The 20643-nt window shown below is 44.0% G+C and overlaps 2 protein-coding genes across 2 annotated transcripts in view; one reads left to right on the plus strand and one right to left on the minus strand.

Annotated features, from left to right (window-relative positions):
- The window catches only part of gpank1 (G patch domain and ankyrin repeats 1), a 261542-nt gene that overhangs the window by 74927 nt on the left and 165972 nt on the right, over positions 1-20643 (minus strand). The gene's annotated exons all lie outside the window — the stretch shown is intronic.
- On the plus strand, positions 14165-19468 carry LOC132206213 (putative nuclease HARBI1). The gene has a single exon (XM_059639511.1). It carries the CDS (start codon positions 14770-14772, stop codon positions 16372-16374), a length of 1605 nt encoding a protein of 534 aa, XP_059495494.1. The 5' UTR covers positions 14165-14769; the 3' UTR covers positions 16375-19468.

A 20643-nucleotide genomic window follows, 5' to 3' on the forward strand; every position in this document is an offset into this window, starting at 1 on the left:
ACTCAAATTTTAACAGTAAATTCCAGTTAAATGCTAAAAGGAGACTAAAACTTAAAAATTAACCCTCAAAATGCCCACACTCACCAAATTCCCAAGATCATACCTTGCCTTGAGCTGCACACTGTGACAAGCATGTCTTCATTCTTGCTTACTTCATCGTTTATGACATTTTTTTTGACAGAAAAACTCCGAACACCACAGATTATTCAGCATCCTGCCTATATAAAGAATCATGTTCAGCTGAATTGCATTGTAAGAGATGCAAAAGTGAGTAGCTATACGTGGCAAAAGGATAACAGAGATTTTAACAATAGCCGTACCCATTTGGAATTTGGTAACAGCACGCTACTAATTCAGGGCATGGATGTTACAGACTGCGGCATGTATACCTGCATTGTGAGAAACGATGTCAGCAGAAAAAGCAACTCACATTTCCTCAGATCAGACGGTAGGATCCCATTGTCTGACAGCAGTTATTGATGAGGTGTTGCTGCTGGCTAGGCCGGCATTTATTGCCCATCTCTAATGCCTACAAGGCAGCTCAGAGTCATCCACATTGCAGTGAGTCTGGAATCACATGCAGGCCAGGCCAGATAAACATGGCAGATTTACTCCTGTAAAGGGCATTGATGAGCTAGATAAGTTATTGCAAAGATTAACAATAGTTATATAGTCACCACGAGGTCAGCTTTTCATTCCATATGTTCATTTTGTTCAATTCCTCTCACAAAAACAATTTGATTTGATTACCTATATACTAACATTTTGTGATTCATGCACTGGGATACCCAGATTCCTTTGCATCTCGGAGCTTTGTAATATCTCCAACTGGGTATTTTTACTACCTGACACAATGTGTGGCCAAACAGTGATATTCTCACTATACTCGGTAGTTTTACAACCTAATACTGTGTATTATATTCTCACTCTGTTGAGTAAAAGTTCGCTGTTGGATACTTCTCTTCCTAGTGAAAGTTACCTTTGCTTAGTGAAATTCTTTTCGTTTTTGATGAAGTTTAAGATGATGTGTGCTTTTGGTTCGGTGCTGATGGAAGGCCAAATTACTTTTGAAGAGAAACACTTCAGGCAACAGAGAAGAGCTCAGTAGTGTTGTAGGTGTGTTGCCCATGGTATTGCATTTTGTGATGTCATATCAAAGTGCAAACAGTTAACATCATTGACACCAAATTGGTCCTGTCCTGCATTTGATTCCAGACCCACAGCAATGCAATAGACTCTGAGCTACCCCTCGGGTTAAAGTAACAGATGGAACTTCCACAAACATTCAATCCACACTGTTAAAATTCTCACATGCACTTTCTAATGTGGGACACAAATGTTTATCAGTTCATGTTATTTTCACATTTTAGAGACTCTCTTCATTGTTATCGCTGACTTTTTGATGTCTACCCTGGCATTAGTTAGCAACTTGACCTCATTATTTGCAGAAGCTGTCTTAGTCAAAGCCTTGAAGAAATTCCCAGGTATTCAATGATAATGTAGATAAGGTTTGAATATTTCAATGTCAAAACATTGGTTGTTGATATTCATTTCACTCACTTTAGGTTTGCATTCACAGGTCTACACCAGAAGAGAGAATTTACAATCATTTTTATAATTGTTGAACTTGTATCCATCACCTGCCTGTTGATTGCATGTCTTCTGGCTGTATCTGAGTCAGGTCAGTGATCTATTCAGCTGAGGTCTAAACATACGCTCGCAAAAATGAGACACAGACTGTGGCTCCTGCCGTCAAATTAAACATTATCAATTTACAGCATTGATGATACCTCATTCAAGCTTCACAGGTAGACCACGAAGGTATGTTTCAAACTGGGAGCTCAGGGGTGAAAGGTACCGTGTCTTTCAGAGATAGATACAGCACAGGATCTTCACCTCGTATTGCTAGCACAAGAGAAACATATGGAGCTTAGTCCATGTTGGTCATTGTCTATTACATCTAGGTTGATATGTTTTGAATTCTGTTTCTTGTTAATACTAAAATTCTTTTCCACCTCTGCTCTGATGCACATGTATATTGCCAACTGCTGCTGATTTTGTGCAATTCAGATAGATTCCTGGTTGATTTACAACTGCAAATGATTACAGTACGACTTCACAACTCATTCCACTCCCTGTCCGGCAAATGATCTCTCTGCAGAGAATGATCCAGTTGAAATGTCTGATTCAGCTTGTTTTTATAACAATTGCAGAAACTTGGAATATGTTGAACCACACACTGTGAAAATCTTCTCCCTCAGGTCATCTCTGATTTGTTTGCCAATCACCTTCAATCACTGCCCTCTGGTCCTCGGCCCTTCCCAATTCCTCCAATTCATTTATCCTCACCGCCTTCTCTCAATCCAACTTCCTCTTCTCGCTTACCACCCTCCTCCTCCTCCCATCTGTTGTACCGTCCTCCCACTCACCTTTCTCGTCCAACTCATTATCCTCCACTTCTCTCCCTCCCGCATTCACCTCCCCTGGCCCACACTTTTCCCTCCCTCCATATCCATTCTTCGGTCTACTTTTCTTTGATAATGTGATGAATGTTTAATTTGAAGATGTACATAATGTGAAGATGTAACTCAGTAAGAAGCACTCCTGTGGTTCTCATCATGCAATTTTCCTGACGTAGTTAGATGTTTATGAGGGTGCAGAACTGGAATTGTGTGACCACACTCTTCTTTCACCGAGACCTCTATACAATCACTTTCACAGGCTTCTCCACATGGTGCAGAGGTATTGCAGGGTTTGGATGTTTAATATGCATAACAGTGATCATCTATGTGTCCGTCCTCTTCCATGATCTGAATACAAATCGCGCTCCATCGTTCTTAACCACGAACAGTAAGTTGAAAGACTTGTACTTCTGACTGAGTTTTTTTTAATTTTCACATGGGAATTGGATATTGCTAGCTGGACCAGTGTTTACTGTCCATCCCTAGTTGCCCCTTGAGAAGGTGGTGATAAGCTGCCTTCTGGAACCGTTGCAGTCTATGTTGCTGTCGAATGATCCCACCACCCGCACCCCCCACCCCCACCCCATGGCCCCAATGCTCTTAGGGAGGGAATTCCAAGATTTTGACCAAAAAACATTGAAGGAATGGCAATATATTTTGAAATCAGGATGGTGAGTGGCTGGAGAAGAACTTGCAGGGGTTGGTGTTCCCATGGTGGCGACAGTATACGTTTAATATTTATGATCCTTTAAGCTGCATGTAAACAGATATGTATTGTTCTCTGACCCAGTGCAGTTGAGAAGCATCTTCCAGTCATCCCTGTTCGTACTGAATTAGAGGAGAGGTGTGTGGGAGAAGGTGTGTCAGTTTGTAAACAGGCAGAAGGTTAAAGGAACCGAAGTTGCCAACGTGTCAGAGTTGCCTCTTCTGCAGTTGTTGAAATGGGACGGACAGGAAGATCATCTTCAGTCCTCTGCCTTTCCCTAGTACCCAATATTCTCTTCTCCTCTCAGGAGAGAAAGAAGAGACCTGTGAGTGTGAGAAGTAGAATGGTTTGGGAGGGCCTTTGACAGATGGTGTGATAGTGCATTAAGATGATGAGTGGTGGTGATCATTGGTGAGATAAGGAGCAAAGAAGTCCCTCCACCCAAAGGGATGGATGCAACTGCAAAGCCTGAGGATCAAGCTCGGGAATAAGCCACACATAGGAATGTTGTGAAATGTGTTGTGACACTCAGCTTTCCTTCCCGGAAAGGTTGTTGGAACTTGTGCAGTTTCGTACTCTTGCTGATTGTGTGTGCCACTTGAAGCCCCTCGGACTTGATTTCAGAGGCAGTTCTTCTTCCTTGAGTCAGTAGGAAATGGAACCTCCCCTGTAAGATGTCTAAAAGACTGGAGGCCAGAGAGATTTCAACCATAGACTGCTTTATATGTAGACAGTCAAGTCAGGCATATTTAAAGATCAGGTATGTATTATAATTAGTCTCTCCCAAATAAAGCAGGCTGATTTGAATTACTTTCTTCCGTGACAGTTCATCGTTTGATCCTGTTTCTGTGTGGAATTCTCTCTGTGGCAATTTCAACTGTATTACTTCATCAATCAAAAAAAATTGGTGAGTAAATGAGAGATTATAATTCAATAAAAGGACGTGTTACCCTGGTCTCCTTACTATTTATTTCCATGTGGACTGGAGGGAAACCTGTAAGTTCCCCACATGAACACCGGAAAGATTCTTTGCTTCCTGAACTATCAGGGATGGTTGTGTGGAAAGCATTCCTATTAGGAACGTGTTGCCTGATTACTGCTTTGCACTTCCCATGTCGGATTTATTTAGTATTGATATTTTGTATTGTTACACCGCAATGACTAACACCTCGGACATCAAGCCCTGCCATTACCCAAGTTGGGCACAGATTTAAAGATTTTAAAAACCGCAAATAATTTTCCAATGTACCTCTCTCTTAGACCCAAGTTGACTGTACTTAACAAGAATTACTATTTATTACAAATAAATAGATTCCAACTACAACTACAGACAAATAATTTTGCACCATCAACACATATCTCTACAGGTTAAAACTCTAACCTCCTTAACAAATTCATCCTCTGTGCCAATACAGACAGACACAAAATATTTTAAAACATGGATGTAGGGGGAGGTTAGTAAGCAGTTCTGCAATCCCTGTCCCCAAAGTTTACTGAAATGATCCTTTTGCCGATCAGGCACTATATTTTAGTCTTCCTTCTCAAGATACTTTCTCTTGTTTGAAGAAGTCACTGGGTAACTGCTTCACACGTATAAATGTCTCTAACTTTTAAATTAAAAGTCACAGTTTATGGCAACAAATGAGGGGAAATAAAATGACTCCCTTCAAAGTTGGAATTCTTTTTATTGCAGACTTCCAGAGGTGGCTTCACCCTCAAACATTCATATCCACAAGCTGTTCAGCTCCCTGAGACGAAATCACATTGTTGTTAGCAGACAATAACTCATCACTAGTCCACAGGCCAACCAGCATCCTGGCTTTAGCTTAGCCCTCACTCGGCTTTCAACTGCTCCAGCAAGCAGCTGTGTAAACCAGGCACCACCTACAAACCGATGTCCATTTCAAATCCACCGACTCCCACAGCTACCTGAAGTAGACCTCCTCCCACCCACCTTCCTGCAACAATTCAATCCCCTATTCCCAATTCCTCCGCCTCCGCCGCATCTGCTCCCAAGATGACGCATTCCATTCCCGCACATCCCCGTTCTTCAAGGGCCGCAACATCCCCCCTGCTGTGGTCGAGAACACCCTCGACCGTGTCTCCCGAACTTTCGCACCTCATCCCTCACACCCCGCCCCCGCAATAACCGCCAAAAGAGAGTTCCCCTAGTCCTCACATATCACCCCACCAACCTCCGGATACAACGCATCATCCTCCAACACTTCCATCATCTACAATCCAACCCCACGACTAAAGACATTTTTCCATCCCCACCCTTGTCTACCTTCCAGAGAGACCACTCTCTCCGCGACTGCCTTTTCTGCTCCACACTCCCCTCCAACCCCACCACACCCGGCACCTTCCCCTGCAACCGCAGGAAATGCTACACTTGCCCCCACACCTCCTCCCTCACCCCCATCCCAGGCACCAAGATGACTTTCCACATCAAGCAGATGTTCACCTGCACATCCGCCAATGTGGTATACTGCATCCACTGTACAGAGTGTGGCTTCCTCTACATTGGGGAAACCAAGCAGAGGCTTGGGGACCACTTTGCAAAACACCTCCGCTCAGTTCGCAATAAACAACTGCACCTCCCAGTCACGAACCGTTTCAACTCCCCCTCCCATTCCTCAGATGACATGTCCATCCTGGGCCTTCTGCAGTGCCATAATGATGCTACCTGTTGGTTGCAGGAACAGCAACTCATATTCCACTTCCAGTTTCAATATCTCCCCTCCCCCCACTGCATCCCAAAACCAGCCCAGCTCGTCCCCGCCTCCCTAACCTATTCTTCCTCTCACCTATCCCCTCCTCCCACCTCAAGCCGCACCCCCATTTCCTCCCGACTAACCTCATCCCGCCCCCTTGACCTGTCCGTCCTCCCTGGACTGACCTATCCCCTCCCTACCCATACTCTCCTCTCCACCTATCTTCTCCACTATCCATCTTCAGTCCGCCTCCCTCTCTCTCCCTGTTTATTTCAGAACCCTCTCCCCATCCCCCTTTTCTGATGAAGGGTCTGGGCCCGAAACATCAGCTTTTGTGCTCCTAAGATGCTGCTTGGCCTGCATCTGATGGACTGATATTTACATCTTCACATGCTATATATTTCTTTTTCTGTGTACAATCTCTTGAATCATAACAAGATCTATGTTTAGTGTGACTGACTCTCACAATGTGCTGGTAAGGACCAACTATCTGGAGTTTAGGAAGAAATTATATTTTATAATAATGTTATATTTCTCGCCATCAGTGCTCCAGCTATCATTTTCATTGTATTTGTTCCCAGCTAGAATGTGTGAATATCCGTACAAAGGTTTAATTGTAAAGAGTTTACTAGTTACGCTGGTCTACGTATCTCCTGTGTTTTTATTTATCCTCTTCTACACCACGAACCGTAAGTAAAATACTGTAGTGAAACTCATGAACTGGAAATTGAGAATTTATTATCCTGGCTGCATAGCTGTTAAAATTCTGACTTGTCTGTAACTTTCCTTCTTCTTTGTAAAGTATGCTCTTGCTTTCGGCTGCATGTTTGAGTCACATGACTCTTCTTGAGAGCTGAAAGTGATTGGACAGCTTTTTTTTTATCATAGCAAAAAGAGAGGAAGAGCAAGTGGAACAAATTGTAAGGGTGCTCAGAACCAAAGACAGAGTTGTTTTTAATAGTGGTTCATGGAAGAAAGAGATTTAGAATGAGTGTAAATGAAAGTATGTAAAGGAGAAAATTGATCCACTCTGTTGACAGCAAAGTTAACAAGACGCAAACAAAACATGGCTGCATTTGGAAATAACAAGGTATAGAGCTGGACGAACACAGCAGGCCAAGCAGCATCAAAGAAGCGGGAAAACTGACATTACCCTTCTTCATAAATCAGCCTCCTCTGATGCTGAGATAGTAGGAACTGCAGATGTTGGAGAATCTGAGATAACAAGGTGTACAGCTGGATGAACACAGCAGACGTTTTGGGCCGTCCTGCTCCGCTGATGCTGCTTGGTCTGCTGTGTTCATCCAGCTCCACACCTTGTTATCTCAGATTCTCCAGCATCTGCAGTTCCTACTATCTCTGCACGTGGAAATGTTGGGTATGGTATGGAAAATGTCTGCAAAACCAAGGATATGGAGGTCATCCTCTAAAGTTGTGGAATTCATGACACTGTAAGGTACCTGAATGAAAAATAAGCTCCGCATGCTTCACTGGAATATTGTATTGGGCCAAGTTCAGAAACGGTAGGTAATGGCAAGCATCTGGAAAGGTGGGGTTGTTCCTGTGGACAGAGTCGTTCCGCACAGCATTCATCCAGTCCATGTTTGGGTCTCACCAATGTATTTTGAGTGGTTAGTAATGACAGTAAACGACATTGAAACAAGGATAAGTAAAATTCTGTTTCACCTGGAGGATGTGTTTGGGACCTTGGACAGGAAGTAGGGAGGTGGTGAAAGGGAAAACGGCACAACTTCTCTGATTCCATAGGAAGGTGCCGTGGGGGAGTGAGGAAGTGTTTGGAGTGATTGAGGACTGGGTTAGAGTGTCACAGAACGGTCTGTTCTATATGCTGACAGTGGATGGAAAGGGAAGGTTTGTTTGGTGGCAGCATCTTGTCGGAGGTGCCAGAAATAGTGGAAGATAATTCTCTGAATGTGGAGACTGGTGGGTGGAAAGTGATGATGAGGAGAACCTTTTTGTTCAGAGAAGAGGAGGAAGAGGTGAAGGCAGGAATGTGGAAAATGGTTAGGATAGGGTTGAGGGCCTTGTTGACCATGGTGGGGTGGGGTGGGGACCCCTCAGTTAAGGAAAGAAGAATCATATTGGAGGTAGTCGAGTTGAAGGTAACATCATTGTAACAGATGTGACGGAGATGGACAAACTAAGAGAATGGAATGGGGTCCTTGCAGAAAGTGGGGTGTGAGGTGAATTTGCGGGAACTGTGGGATCCATTGGGCTTCCTGTCCATCTCAATACACTTCCTGCAATATCATGCACTTTAATCTTACACAATAATCCCTTTTGCAAGAATTTGTCATCACAAGTGTACCAGAGAAAGAGTTATAGGTGGGGACCAAATAGGATTGGAACAAGAAATGTCCCATGTACCCCACAAAGAAAAAGGTAGAACTGGGACCCATGCAGGTGCCCGTGGCGAAATTGAGATGGTTAAAGGAAATGTGGTTCAAAGTCAGAATGAACTCAGCCAGGTAGCAGAGGGTTGTGGTGGATGGAGACTGTTCAGGCCTCATCTAGAGGAAGAGGCAGAGAGTACTCATCGATGATGGTCAGGGGCTAACTAGGGCCCAAAGACTGTAGAAGCAATGTAAAGGTTCTGAAGAATCACAAATATACTTGGAAACAGACTGAACAAAGTGAAGGTACCAGAAATAAATTCAATGGGGCAGGAACAGGCTGAAATTATGGGTCTATCAGGGTAGTCCTGTCTTTGCTTTTTTGGAAGGAGGTAGAAGTGGATTGTTTGGGGTACTATGAGGTGGGAAGCTGTGGAGGGGAAATCTCCAGAGACAATAAGATAGTCCTGGAAAAAAAGAACTTATTGATTTGTGGTCCCTTTAGTTAAATTGGAGTACTCTGCCTCTCAGCCCTGCTGCTGGTGAGAACAACTTCCCAGCATCCTCAAGGTTTGGAACATTTTTCTTCCCTGGATCGGTAGGAGGTTAGGTGAATTGGTGTGAGGACAAAGGGTGAATAGATTGCAGGTTTGAGTAGTGTGCGGTTGGGTCACTGGGGGGCATATTGTGAATCTGGTTTGTGGTTGTCACAATTAGGATGTTCACAGTCTTGAATCAACAGTCTTGGTCGATAAAGATATGAGTGTCGTCAACATGTACTTGCAAATAGGAAATTGTATCTGAAGAATTTGGAGTTTATTTAAAAATATTACTAACAAAATTGTTAAAGGCAAGCTGATGGACATAGCATATTTAGATTTTCAGAAGCCTTTTGATTAAAAGCAAACCTCGCCAGAGGCTGGTTAGAAAAATTAAAGTCCATTAGATATATGATTGGCTAACAGAGTGGGAGGATTAAGGTCATTCTCATGTTGGCAGGCTCTGAATAACAGGGTATTGTTACGATTAGTGCTTGGGCCCCAGTTGTTCACAATCTTTTCCAATGGTTTGGAAGTGGGAAGCAAATATAATATTTCCAAATGTCTGGACGATACAAAGTTAAGTGGTAATGTGTTGTGAGGAAGATGTAAAGCAGCTGCAGGACAATTTGGATAGGCTTAAGTGATTGGGCAAGAACATGGCAGATGGAATATAATGTGGAAAATGTGAGGTTATGCACCTTGGTAGGAGAAACAGACATGCAGAGTATTTCTTAAATGGTGAAAGGTTGGAAAGTGTACCTATACAAAGGGACATGCTAACATGCAGGAGCAGCAAGCTGTTAGGAACGCTCATGGAATCTTAACCTTTATCGCCAGAAGGTAAATTACTCAGATCAGAAGCTCAGTCTTTGAGTATATTTAAGACAAAGATCGACACAAATGGTACATGTGGTTATGGCGATGGGGTGATAAAAAGTACTAATCAACCATGTTCATATTGCAAGGTGAGACAGGCTTGAATGATTGAATTGCCTGTTCCATACACACCAATAATTAGACACAACCACTATTGCTAATGTTGCTCGATTCATCAAGTGAACCTCATATGCTCTCAGCCTGCAGGGTAAGCCTTTATCCATTTCTGATGTGACATTTGCCACAGACCGTTTTCATGTTTATGTTGAAAGTGTTGAAAACCACTTTGGTTCTTGAAAATACATGGAACAATACTGGACTCTTGTTAAAATTCTATCCATCTCTTATCTGTACAGTTCAAGAAGTGGAAATGTATCAGCAACTGAAAGCATTCAAACGAATGGCTCGACATCGTGTAAGGTCAAAGTAGCGCTGTGCATTGTACAAGGTATAGTTTAAGACAGAAGAATAAAACCATCTGATATACCACAAGAGCACAGAGGTAAATTGTATGCTGCAGTACAATAAGGTAATCATAGAAGTATATAAAATGGAGATGCATGGATAGGGTGGGTAGTCGGAGCCTTTATCCCAGGGTGGAAATGTCAAATACCAACAGGGATAGGTTTAAGATGAGGCGGGAACGTTTAAAGGAGATGTGCAAGGTAAACTTTATATGCAGAGGGTGGCAGGTGTTTGGAATTGGCAGCCACAGGAAGGTGGTAGAAGCAGATACATTAGCCACATCGACGAGGCATTTAAACAAACACATGAACACACAGGGATTGGAGAGATATGGACCATACGCAGGAACAAGGGTTCACTTTAAAATGGTACCATCACTGATACAGACATGATGGGCTGAAGGGCTTCTTCAAGTACAACATCACTCTAAGCTCTGTGTTCTAATGGTACAGGCAGTCTATCCAACTACAGGGTAATGTTACATACACACACACACACACGCGCACTCACACACACACGCGCACACACACACGCGCGCGCACACACACACACTCACAGAGTGAACCAGAAGTTCATGTTATGTACTCTTTTTATTTTACCACACTACTTTCTCTATTTTTTTCTTTCTTTGTTTTTCCTCTTCCCTTTCCCTCTCTTTCTCTCCCTCTAATTTTTTGCATTTTTCCATTTCTGCTCTCTTGCTCTATTTATCCTCGCTGGATATTTCTCCCTTTCTGTTTCTCCTCCATCTTTGTCTTCTTCCCTCTCTCCATTTCTGTCTGTATTTCTCCCCTCTCTCAATCTTCCCCGTCTCTCTTTCAATTTAACTCAATTTCTCTTCTCTCATTATCCTTTTTCTCTATCTCCCTTCCCTATTTCTCCTCTGTCTCATGTCACTCGCTGTTTTGCCTCTCTATTTCTCCTTTATCATGATCTAATTCTGTCTTTTCCTTATCTGCGGTTTTTCACTGTCTCACCTCTTTCTATCTATTTTTCTTTCCCTCTCTCTGTTTGTATTTCTCTTTCTCCTCTCTCTACTTCTACCTTCCATTTCTTCTCTTTCTTGCTATTTTGTCTTTCTATTCTTTATATTTCTGTTTTTAAAATCCCTCTTTCTCCCTGCCTATTTCTCTTTGATTTGTTTTGCTCTCTGATAATCCCCTATTTTTCTTCTCTCCATTTCTTGCCCTCTTTCTCCAGTTGCATTTCACCATTTCTCACACTCTAATATGTCACTCGATGTATTTTTTCACTTTTTCTCCTCTATTTTTCTCTCTTTCACATTGGTTTTTCTCCTGTTTTCACCTGTTTCTTCCTCTTCTGTTTCTTGCCTTCCTTATTTCTCTCACTCAATCTCTCTCTCATTCTCATGATTAACTTTTACAGCCATAGAATTTCTAGTGTGGAACACTAAGCCTATCAAGTCCTACAGTGACCCTCCGAAAAGCATCCCACCCAGACCACCCCATTTGTGTAACCCTGCATTTCCTATGGCTAATCCAGCTAGCCTGCACATCCCTAGACACTATGGGGCAATTTAACATAGCCCAATCCACCCTAACCTGAATATGCTTGGGCTGTGGTAGGAAACCAGAGCACCTGGAGAAAATCCACTCAGGCACGGGGAGACAGACAGACACCCAAGGGTGGAACTGAACCTGGGTTTCTGGTACTATGAGACAGCAGAGCTAACCAGTGAGCCACCGTGCTGTCCAATGTATTTTTCTCTCTCTCTCCTTTCTCTGTCTCTTCCATATTTTTCTCTATCCAATTTTCTGTAACTACTTCTCCTTTCTGCCTAATTATTTCTCTCCGTCTGCTTTTACACTTGCTCTATTCTTTGCTGTTTTTCTCTTCTCTCACTCTATACTTCCGCTTGCTCTATTTTCTCTTTTCCTCCTCTATTTCTTCATTTCTATTTCTGTCACCCATTTCTATTTGTTTTTCACTTCTCACTTACTCTTTCCCATCTCACAATTTTTCTCTTTGTCAATCTCTCTCACCATATTTCTCCCTACTCCTCTCTCCCTCACTACATTTCTCTCTCGATATGTATATTTTTCTCTCACTATGTTTCTTTCCTCTCTGACTACAATTCTCTATGTATCTATGTCTCTCTCGCTAGTTGTCTCTCCCCCCACTATGATTCTCACTACTTCTGTCACACACAGTATAGCTCTCTCACTACATTTCTCATTATGTTTCTCACTGTATTTTTCTCCATTTATTTCTCTCACTATATTTCTATATATATAATCTCACTACGTCTCTCCCACATTTCTCATTCACTATACTTCTCTGTCTCACTACATTTGCCCTCTCACTGTATTCTCTCCGTCCATCGCTGTCTCTCAATGCTCCAACCCCTCTCTATTTCACGCTCCACTTCCTGTACCGGTGGCTCCGCCCATTCACGCTCTCTGCCAATCACGGGTCGCGGCCACTCCACGTGATCCTCGCATGGCAAACGTTGGAAGAAATAGGGAGAGAGGGATAGGGAGAGAGGGATAGAAAGAGGAGTAGCCAGGTCGGGAGAGGGATAGAGAGAGAAGGGTGGGAGATAGGAAGAGTGGAGACAGAGAAGGCATAGAGAGAGTGGAGAATCAGGCGAAAGGGGGATAAAGAGACGGGGGGTTATACTCTGAGACGGACAGAGAAAGGGTGGGAGATAGGAAGGGGGGTAGAAAGGGGGGAGGGAGAGAGAAGGGGGGGAGGAGAGAGAAGGGGGGGAAGAGAGTGAAGGGAGGATAGAAAGGGGGGAGGGAGAGAGAAGGGGGATAGAAGCAGGGGAGGGAGAGAGAAGGGGGATAGAAGGGGGGGAAGAGAGTGAAGGGTGGATAGAAAGGGGGGGGGAGAGAGAAGGGGGATAGAAAGGGGGGAGGGAGAGAGAAGGGGGGGAAGAGAGTGAAGGGTGATAGAAGGGAGGGAAGAGAGTGAAGGGTGGATAGAAAGGGGGGAGGGAGAGAGAAGGGGGATAGAAAGGGGGGAGGGAGAGAGTGAAGGGTGGATAGAAAGGGGGGAGGGAGAGAGAAGGGGGGGAAGAGAGTGAAGGGTGGATAGAAAGGGGGAAGGGAGAGAGAAGGGGGATAGAAAGGGGGAGGGAGAGAGAAGGGATAGAAGGGGGGGAAGAGAGTGACGAGTGGATAGAAAGGGGGGGGAGAGAGAAGGGGGATAGAAGGGGGGGAAGAGAGTGAAGGGTGGAAAGAAAGGGGGGAGGGAGAGAGAAGGGGGATAGAAGGGGGGGAAGAGAGTGAAGGGTGGAAAGAAAGGGGGGAGGGAGAGAGAAGGGGGATAGAAAGGGGGGAGGGAGAGAGAAGGGGGGGAAGAGAGTGAAGGGTGGATAGAAAGGGGGGAGGGAGAGAGAAGGGGAATAGAAAGGGGGGAGGGAGAGAGAAGGGGGTAGAAGGGGGGGAGAGTGAAGAGGGCTAGACAGTGAAGGGAATAGAAAGGGGGGGGCAAGAGACTGAAGGGTATAGAAAGGGGGACAAGAGTGAAGGGAGATGGAAAGGGGGGACGAGAGTGAAGAGGGATAGAGGGGGGAGGGAGAGAGAAGGGTGATAGAAAGGGGGTGGAGAGAGAGGATAAAAAGGGGAAGAGAGTGAAGGGGGATAGAAGGGGGGGAGACAGGAAGGTGGAGTTAGGAACAGGAGAGAGAGAGAGAGAATGGGGATATAGAGAGAGTAGAGAATCTGGTGGTGGGAATAAAGAGACAGGGATGATAGAGAGAGGAGGGGGATAAAGGAAAAGGGGGTTAGAAGAATAGAGAGTGCGGGTGGATCGAGGGAGAGAGGGAGGGGGGAACTGGGGGACAGAGGGATAGACAAGTGGGGGTTAGAGGGACAGAGTACAGTGGTAAAGAGAGGGGCAACAGAGGGACAGCGAGAGAGAGAGAGGTAAAGGTGGGGGATAGAGGGACAGCATAATAGAGAGGGGGTTGAGGGACAGAGAGAGAGGTAAAGGTGGGGGATAGAGGGACAGCATAATAGAGAGGGGGTTGAGGGACAGAGAGAGAGGTAAAGGTGGGGGATAGAGGGACAGCATAATAGAGAGGGGGTTGAGGGACAGAGAGAGGGGAGTAAAGAGAAGGGGATACGGGGAAAAAGATAGGGATTAGAGGGAAGGGATAGAGAGAAGTGGGAGATAGAGGTACAGAGAGATGGGGAGGATAGAGTTGGAGGGACAAAGAGTAAGAGCGGACAGGTAGAGGGGGGAAGTGGGAAGCAGGGACAGAGAAGGTGATAGAACAAAAGCGGGATTGAAGCACGTGGAAACAGAGAGAAAGGAGCGGATAAAGCAAGAGGGTAGGAAAGAGGTGGAGAAAGAGACAATGACAGGGAAAGAGATACAGACAGGAACAGAGTGAAATGGAGATGAGAGAGTGCCAGTGAGAAAAAGGATGGATAGAGAGCAGTGGAGGATTAGAAGAGAAATAGGATAGAAATAGAGACAACGAAAGAGCTGGGGGAAGAGAGAAATAGGAGGGGTACAGAGACAGTCAAATAAAAGGAGAAGGAGGCAATAGAAAGAGAAAGGTAGAGAAGGATCAAAAGAGGGGAAGATAGCCAAGGGTGGGTGGGAAAGAGTGACAAAGAAACAGGGAAAGTGAGAGAGGGAAAAGGTTAGATAGTGAGGGTGGTTCTGGTTTGGGGGATGGGAGCTTTGCTCAGCCTCCCTCTGGGCCTGGAGGATGAGGAACAAAAAAGTCTAGAGCTAAATCGTGAAACAGGAGTCAGATTGGGAACAGCAGGAAGACCTGAAAAAAGGCAAACAGCAGAATTCAAGCCTGGAGCCAGAGCTAGATTGGTATGTGGAACTGTGGCAAGAGCTTCACCTGGAGCAAGAGCTAGGTCAAGATTTGAATCTGCATCAATATTCACACCTGGACTGGGTCCACAGTCGGGATTCACAGGTGATGCAGCAATGGGAGCGGAATTTGGAACCAGATTGGGAGCTGGATCCAATCGAGGAATTGATGCCAGAGCAGATGATGGACTTGTAGCAGGACAGGAAGCTGGCTTCAAATTTGGACTGCAAGCAGGAGTAGGACTTGGAACAGGAGTTAGGGTGCGGCCTGTGGTATATGCTGGATTCCAGGCGGGAGCTGAACCTGGAGCAGGAGCTGGACTCCACCTCAGAACAGGAGTGGGACTTGGGTCTGAATCTATACTTGGAGTGGGAGCTGGATTTGCCCTGGGTCCAGGAATTGGAGCGAGAGCAGGCCGGAGGCAAGCCAGGGGTCGGGAACGGAGACCCTACAGCAGGAGGGTGTTCAGGAATCGTACATCATACCTGAACCTGAGTGAGGAGCAGTGTGTGCAGAGACTGGGTTTCAGCAGGGAGGCTGTGACTGAACTGTGTCAGTTAGTCCAGGACCAACTCCAACCACGCACCAGAGCCTGGACTGCACTGCCTGTGGCTGTCAAGGTGACTGTGGCCCTAAATTTCTATACCACAGGGTCATTTCAGGCAGCCAGTGGTCTCATTAATGACATCACCCAGTACGCCATCCACTGCTGCATCAGGGATGTAACAGAAGTGTTGTACTCAAAGAGGAACCAATTCATCAGCTTTCCCATGGAGACAGAGAGCCAGGAAGAGCGGGCACTAGGTTTCTGTCGGATAGCAGGCTTCCCTCGGGTACAGGGTGTACTGGACTGTGCACATGTGGCCTTGCGTGCTCCGTATGATGACCCAGGTGTCTACGTTAACAGGAGGGGCTTCCATTCTCTCAAGGTGCAACTGGTGTGTGACCACCAACAGCGTGTGATGCAGGTCTGCTCCCGATTTCCTGGTAGTTCTCGCCATTCCTTCATCCTGGAGCATTCCTCTGTGCCACCACTCTTCCAACCTGAGCAGCATGTATTGGGCTGGCTACTGGGTGGTGCTAGTTATCCTCTGACCAGCTGGATAATGACCCCCATCAGGAAGGCCCACACCCTGTGTGAGCAGCGTTACAATCAGAGCCATGCTTCCACCCTGGCCACAGTCACACAGACCATTGCACTCCTTAAGCGCAGGTTCCGCTGTCTGTCCAAATCAGGAGGGAACCTGCAGTACAGCCCCGAACGTGTCTCCAAATTCATTGTTGTCTGCTGCATGCTCCATAACTTCGCCCTGCAAAGGGGACAGATGTTGGCAGCATCAGGGGAGATGGACGTGTGGGAGGAAGAGGAGGAGCAGGTGGATGAAGATTCATCAGATCTCACTGCTGCCACTGCCCTTCGTCAGAAAATCATCGAAGAGGCCTTCAGCTAAATACTGTCTTCCATTTTGAGTGAAGATCCAGTGAGCACTCTTGTTTGTTAAAGGGCCCCTGCATATCGGGGTCTCAAAGACCAAGAGCCTCAACTACTCCTAGGGTGTGATTGACTAGGGACTGCTAGGTCAAAAGGCTTTGGACTCCCAGTGTCATTTGACCAACAATCAGACCAGGCCCAAGCCCAAGCCCAGCAATTCTGGCTATTCGGAAGAGGTGCAAGAAGGATTAAACGAACTGAGCAGCAGTATTCTGTAAATTGTTAAATTATTTGGGATTTAACATCTGCTTATGTGATCTGATGGTGAGATGATCAACAACTTTCTCAGATTCTAGATATTGGAGCAATATACCTGGAACGCGGAAAAGTCCACTAATAAGCAAAAGTCCTGGGCCTTTTCAGAGAAACCTGTGGTCTTAGAGCCAAGCAAAAAAAAAATTCTTAGTTTGAAATAAAAATGTGTGTCATGTAATTGTTTGATAAACTGTTCTTAGTGTGTTTATTGTGCTCCCTGCCTTGCTTCAGTCAGTGAAATATTGAGTAAATGGACAATATGATATACAAATTCTGAGAATGCAAGACAGACTAGATGTAGTAGTTGTCTCTATTAGCCACAGAGCTCCAGAACTAGATGAGGGGCTAGTTTATCATTTACAGTTGAACTGAGGAGCAGTTTCTACACCCAGAGGGTTGTGAACATAAAAACATAGAAATTAGAAGCAGGGGCCATTCAGCCGCTCAAGCCTGCTCCAGCAATCAATATGATCATGGCTGATCATCCACCACCATACCCTGTTCCCATTTTCCCTCTATATCCTTTGATCCCATTAGCACCAAGAACCAAGTCTAAGTACTTCTTGAAATCATACAACGTTTCGGCCTTGACCACTTTCTGTAGTCGTGAATTCCACAGGCTCACCACTCTCTGGGTGAAGACATTTCTCCTCACCTCAGCCCTAAATGGTCTACTCCATCTCCTTAGACTGTGACCCCTCGGTTCTGGACTCCCCTGTCATTGGAAACATCCTTCCTGTGTTTACCCCGTCTAGTCCTGTGAAGAGGTTAATGGGTTTAAGGTTCCTCCCCTGCAAAATATTCTCAACTACATTGAATATAATTCCAATCAAATTAGTTGCCTTTCTGTCCCTGAATGCTCAACCAGTCAGTATTTTTAAGAGTGAAAACAAGATGTTTGGGCTCTCAGCGAACCAAGGGATATGGTGTGTGGCAGGAAAATGGAGCTGAGGTTATGAATTGAATCTGATTTTTATCAAGACTGAACAAGTCCAAGGATCCCTCTGGGTCTGTACATATTCTTCTCTACTGTTCTTATTTGTACTGACAGATTACTGGCCGAATCTATCCTAAAGAAATGGAATCTGACAGTATCCAACTGTGTCACTTGGGCCTACATGTGTGACAGTGGCTTTAAGAGATGTATTTTGGACAATGTCAAATTTTAGAGAAAGATAGAGCGGATGAGTTGGCTAGATAGCATTTGGAAGTAGCACAGCATGTGACTGAACCAGAAACAAGACAAGAAACCAAAACAATTGTAATTTTGCTGGTGGAGATCAAATATTAGTGTTATTCCTAATGCTAGGTGAACTGTTAAAGGCAAGGTTTTGTGGGCTTTATTAAATCAAAAGGAAATTGAGTGTCGTGAACTATTTGGTAAGATCATAGAATAGGAAGAAATCTCAATGTGTTGTGAATATGCTCAAACGGTGTTTTGATAGGGAAGGAAAACAAGAGGAGAATACTGGTTACAAAACAGTGAAGAGCCTGGTTCAGAGGATTCTGAATTAGACACTCCTCAATTTAAATTGGACAATGAGGAAGTTCTCAAAAATTGGGATAAATTATTGAGTTACCTTCTAGCAGAAAATTGAAATGTGCTAGAAGATTTATTACAACCACATGGGAAGATATATGGGTATAAGCTAGGAAGTACCAATTTAGTTACACATGACATAGATATAAGAAATACTGTCATGATTTAACCCTCTAAAGTTGGCACACGTTCAAAAGGAGATTTGAACGTATGCTGAAAGACATTATAATAGAAGTCAGTTGCAGTAAATGGAGCTCACCTGTAATACTTACAAAACCAGATGGTACTTAGCAATTATCACAAAGTCAGTGAAGTTCCAAAAGCTGTTTCATATCCTTTCTCACTTTTGGAATATGTATTGAGAAGGTGGGACAAACAACTTATAATTTCAAATTTGGACTTAGAGGATACTGACAGGTACCTTTATTTAAAAAAGTGAAGGGTATTCTGTCCTTTTTAAAACTGAATGGGCTGTACCATTTTAAAGTGATGCTATTTGGTATGAAAAATATGCCAGCCTCATTTCAAATACCAACCAATAAAGTCATTTCGGAATTACCCAATTGTGTGGTGTACATCAACGATCTGGTGATTTTCAGTCACACACAGAAAGAACATTTGGAGCATCTATCAGAATTATTTGATTGACTTTGGGAAGCAAGCTTGGTGATAAACCTGGCTAAGAGTGAATTTGTCAAAGCCCAAGTCAGGTTCCTGGGCCATGTTATTGGACATGGACAGATGGTCCCACAGATTGTGAAAACAATAGTATTGGGGAGTTTCCCATAACATCAATAATGATGGAAAGTCTACAATTCCTGGGAATGAATTTTTATTCTGTCGGCAGTTTGTACTGAATTTTAGCAGTGTGGTTGGTCCACTCACTGTCTTGTTGAAGAAGTGCTGAAAATTTTAGTGGACGGAGGATTGTCAGTAGACATTGACAGTCTGAAAGCTGTGTTAACCACTGCCCCAGTATCAGCCACACCTAATTACACAAAGCCATTCAAGGTGACTATTGATGGGACTGTCGGTGCTACAATCTCATAAGAAAATGAGAAGATGAAAAGATCTATTGGGAAATTTTTCCAGAAAATTAAATAATCAACAGAAATATTCCATGATTGAGAAGGAGACCTTGAGCTTGGTGTTGACGTTATAACATTTCAATGTTTATATTACCAGTAATGTGTCTGTGAGAATTGTATATACTGAACATAATCCATTAAAAGTTTTGAGAAAATTTGAGAATTAAAAATACCAGTGTTCAGATAGAGCTTATTATTGCAGCCATTTAATTTGAAAATTGTACACGTGGCAGGATGAGAGAATGTAATTACTGACATGTTGTCGTGACTTTGATGAAGACAGGCAATCAATGGCAGGGGTAAAAACAGACTGAAAGGGACTGTTGTACTGAATGTATGCATGCTCAGAGTCAATATAATGTCTGTGTATTGTAGTGTACTCATATGTAAGGCTAGAAGTTTTTAAAAATGAAGCCATCATTGTACATTGAGAGTTCATATTTTTAAGGGGTAGAATGATACAATACTATGGCTTTGACTGTTTTCTAATGAAGAAAGATTGAGACAAAGATGATGAGTAGTCAGCTCAAAGCCAGTAAACAGTTTATGAGGACTTGGACTTTTTGTAAAAGTTGGAACAATAGAAGCAACCTGAATAGGTGGGCTGAAACTCCCACAGAACAGCGACTTTTAGTTTTAGCCTTCAGCAGTTGCTGGGGTCGTCTACAGCTGAAATCTGGGGTTCTCTTCCAGCTGTGAGAATTACATGTGAGGCAATTTGTATTGCTGAATGAGCAAAACTACTGCAGATGCTGAAACAAAAGTGCTGGCGATTACAGTGGGTCAGGCAGCATCCATGGAGAGAGTGCAAGCTAACATTTTGAGTCTAGATAACTTCAGAGCTGACATGAAGTGAGAAGGGGACAGCATTTATAAAATAGTTGGGGGGGGGAGGTCATGGGGTGGTAAGAAAGGGCGTTGACAAAGTAGATTAAATAACTGGAATGTGAGAATGACAGATCAGTGGTATGTCTAACTGCCAGACTGGTAAGAACAGATAGTGCCACGGGGCTGGGGGGGAGGGGAGAGAGGACATAATGACAGAAAATATAACAGTAAAGCTAAACGAAAGGGAAGATTGGGAATGGATTCACAACCTGAAATGCTGTGGTAAATAAATAAATCTGTTTTACTGAATTTGCCTTTTCCAAGGGTGGTTTTATGGGATGTTACTATATTGGAACAGTTAATTAGTTGCAGTTAATATATATTGTTTTGTTAAGCATTTCGATAGAGTTACAGTAAGGTAAATTCTTCTATTTTGTTTGTACTTTAACTGAAGTATAAAAATAAAGTGTGTTTTGCTTAAAGTCGAGTAGTTTGACTAATGGAATTGCATCTCTAA

This window comes from Stegostoma tigrinum, chromosome 34 (genome assembly GCF_030684315.1).
Source record: "Stegostoma tigrinum isolate sSteTig4 chromosome 34, sSteTig4.hap1, whole genome shotgun sequence".
NCBI lineage: Eukaryota > Metazoa > Chordata > Chondrichthyes > Orectolobiformes > Stegostomatidae > Stegostoma > Stegostoma tigrinum.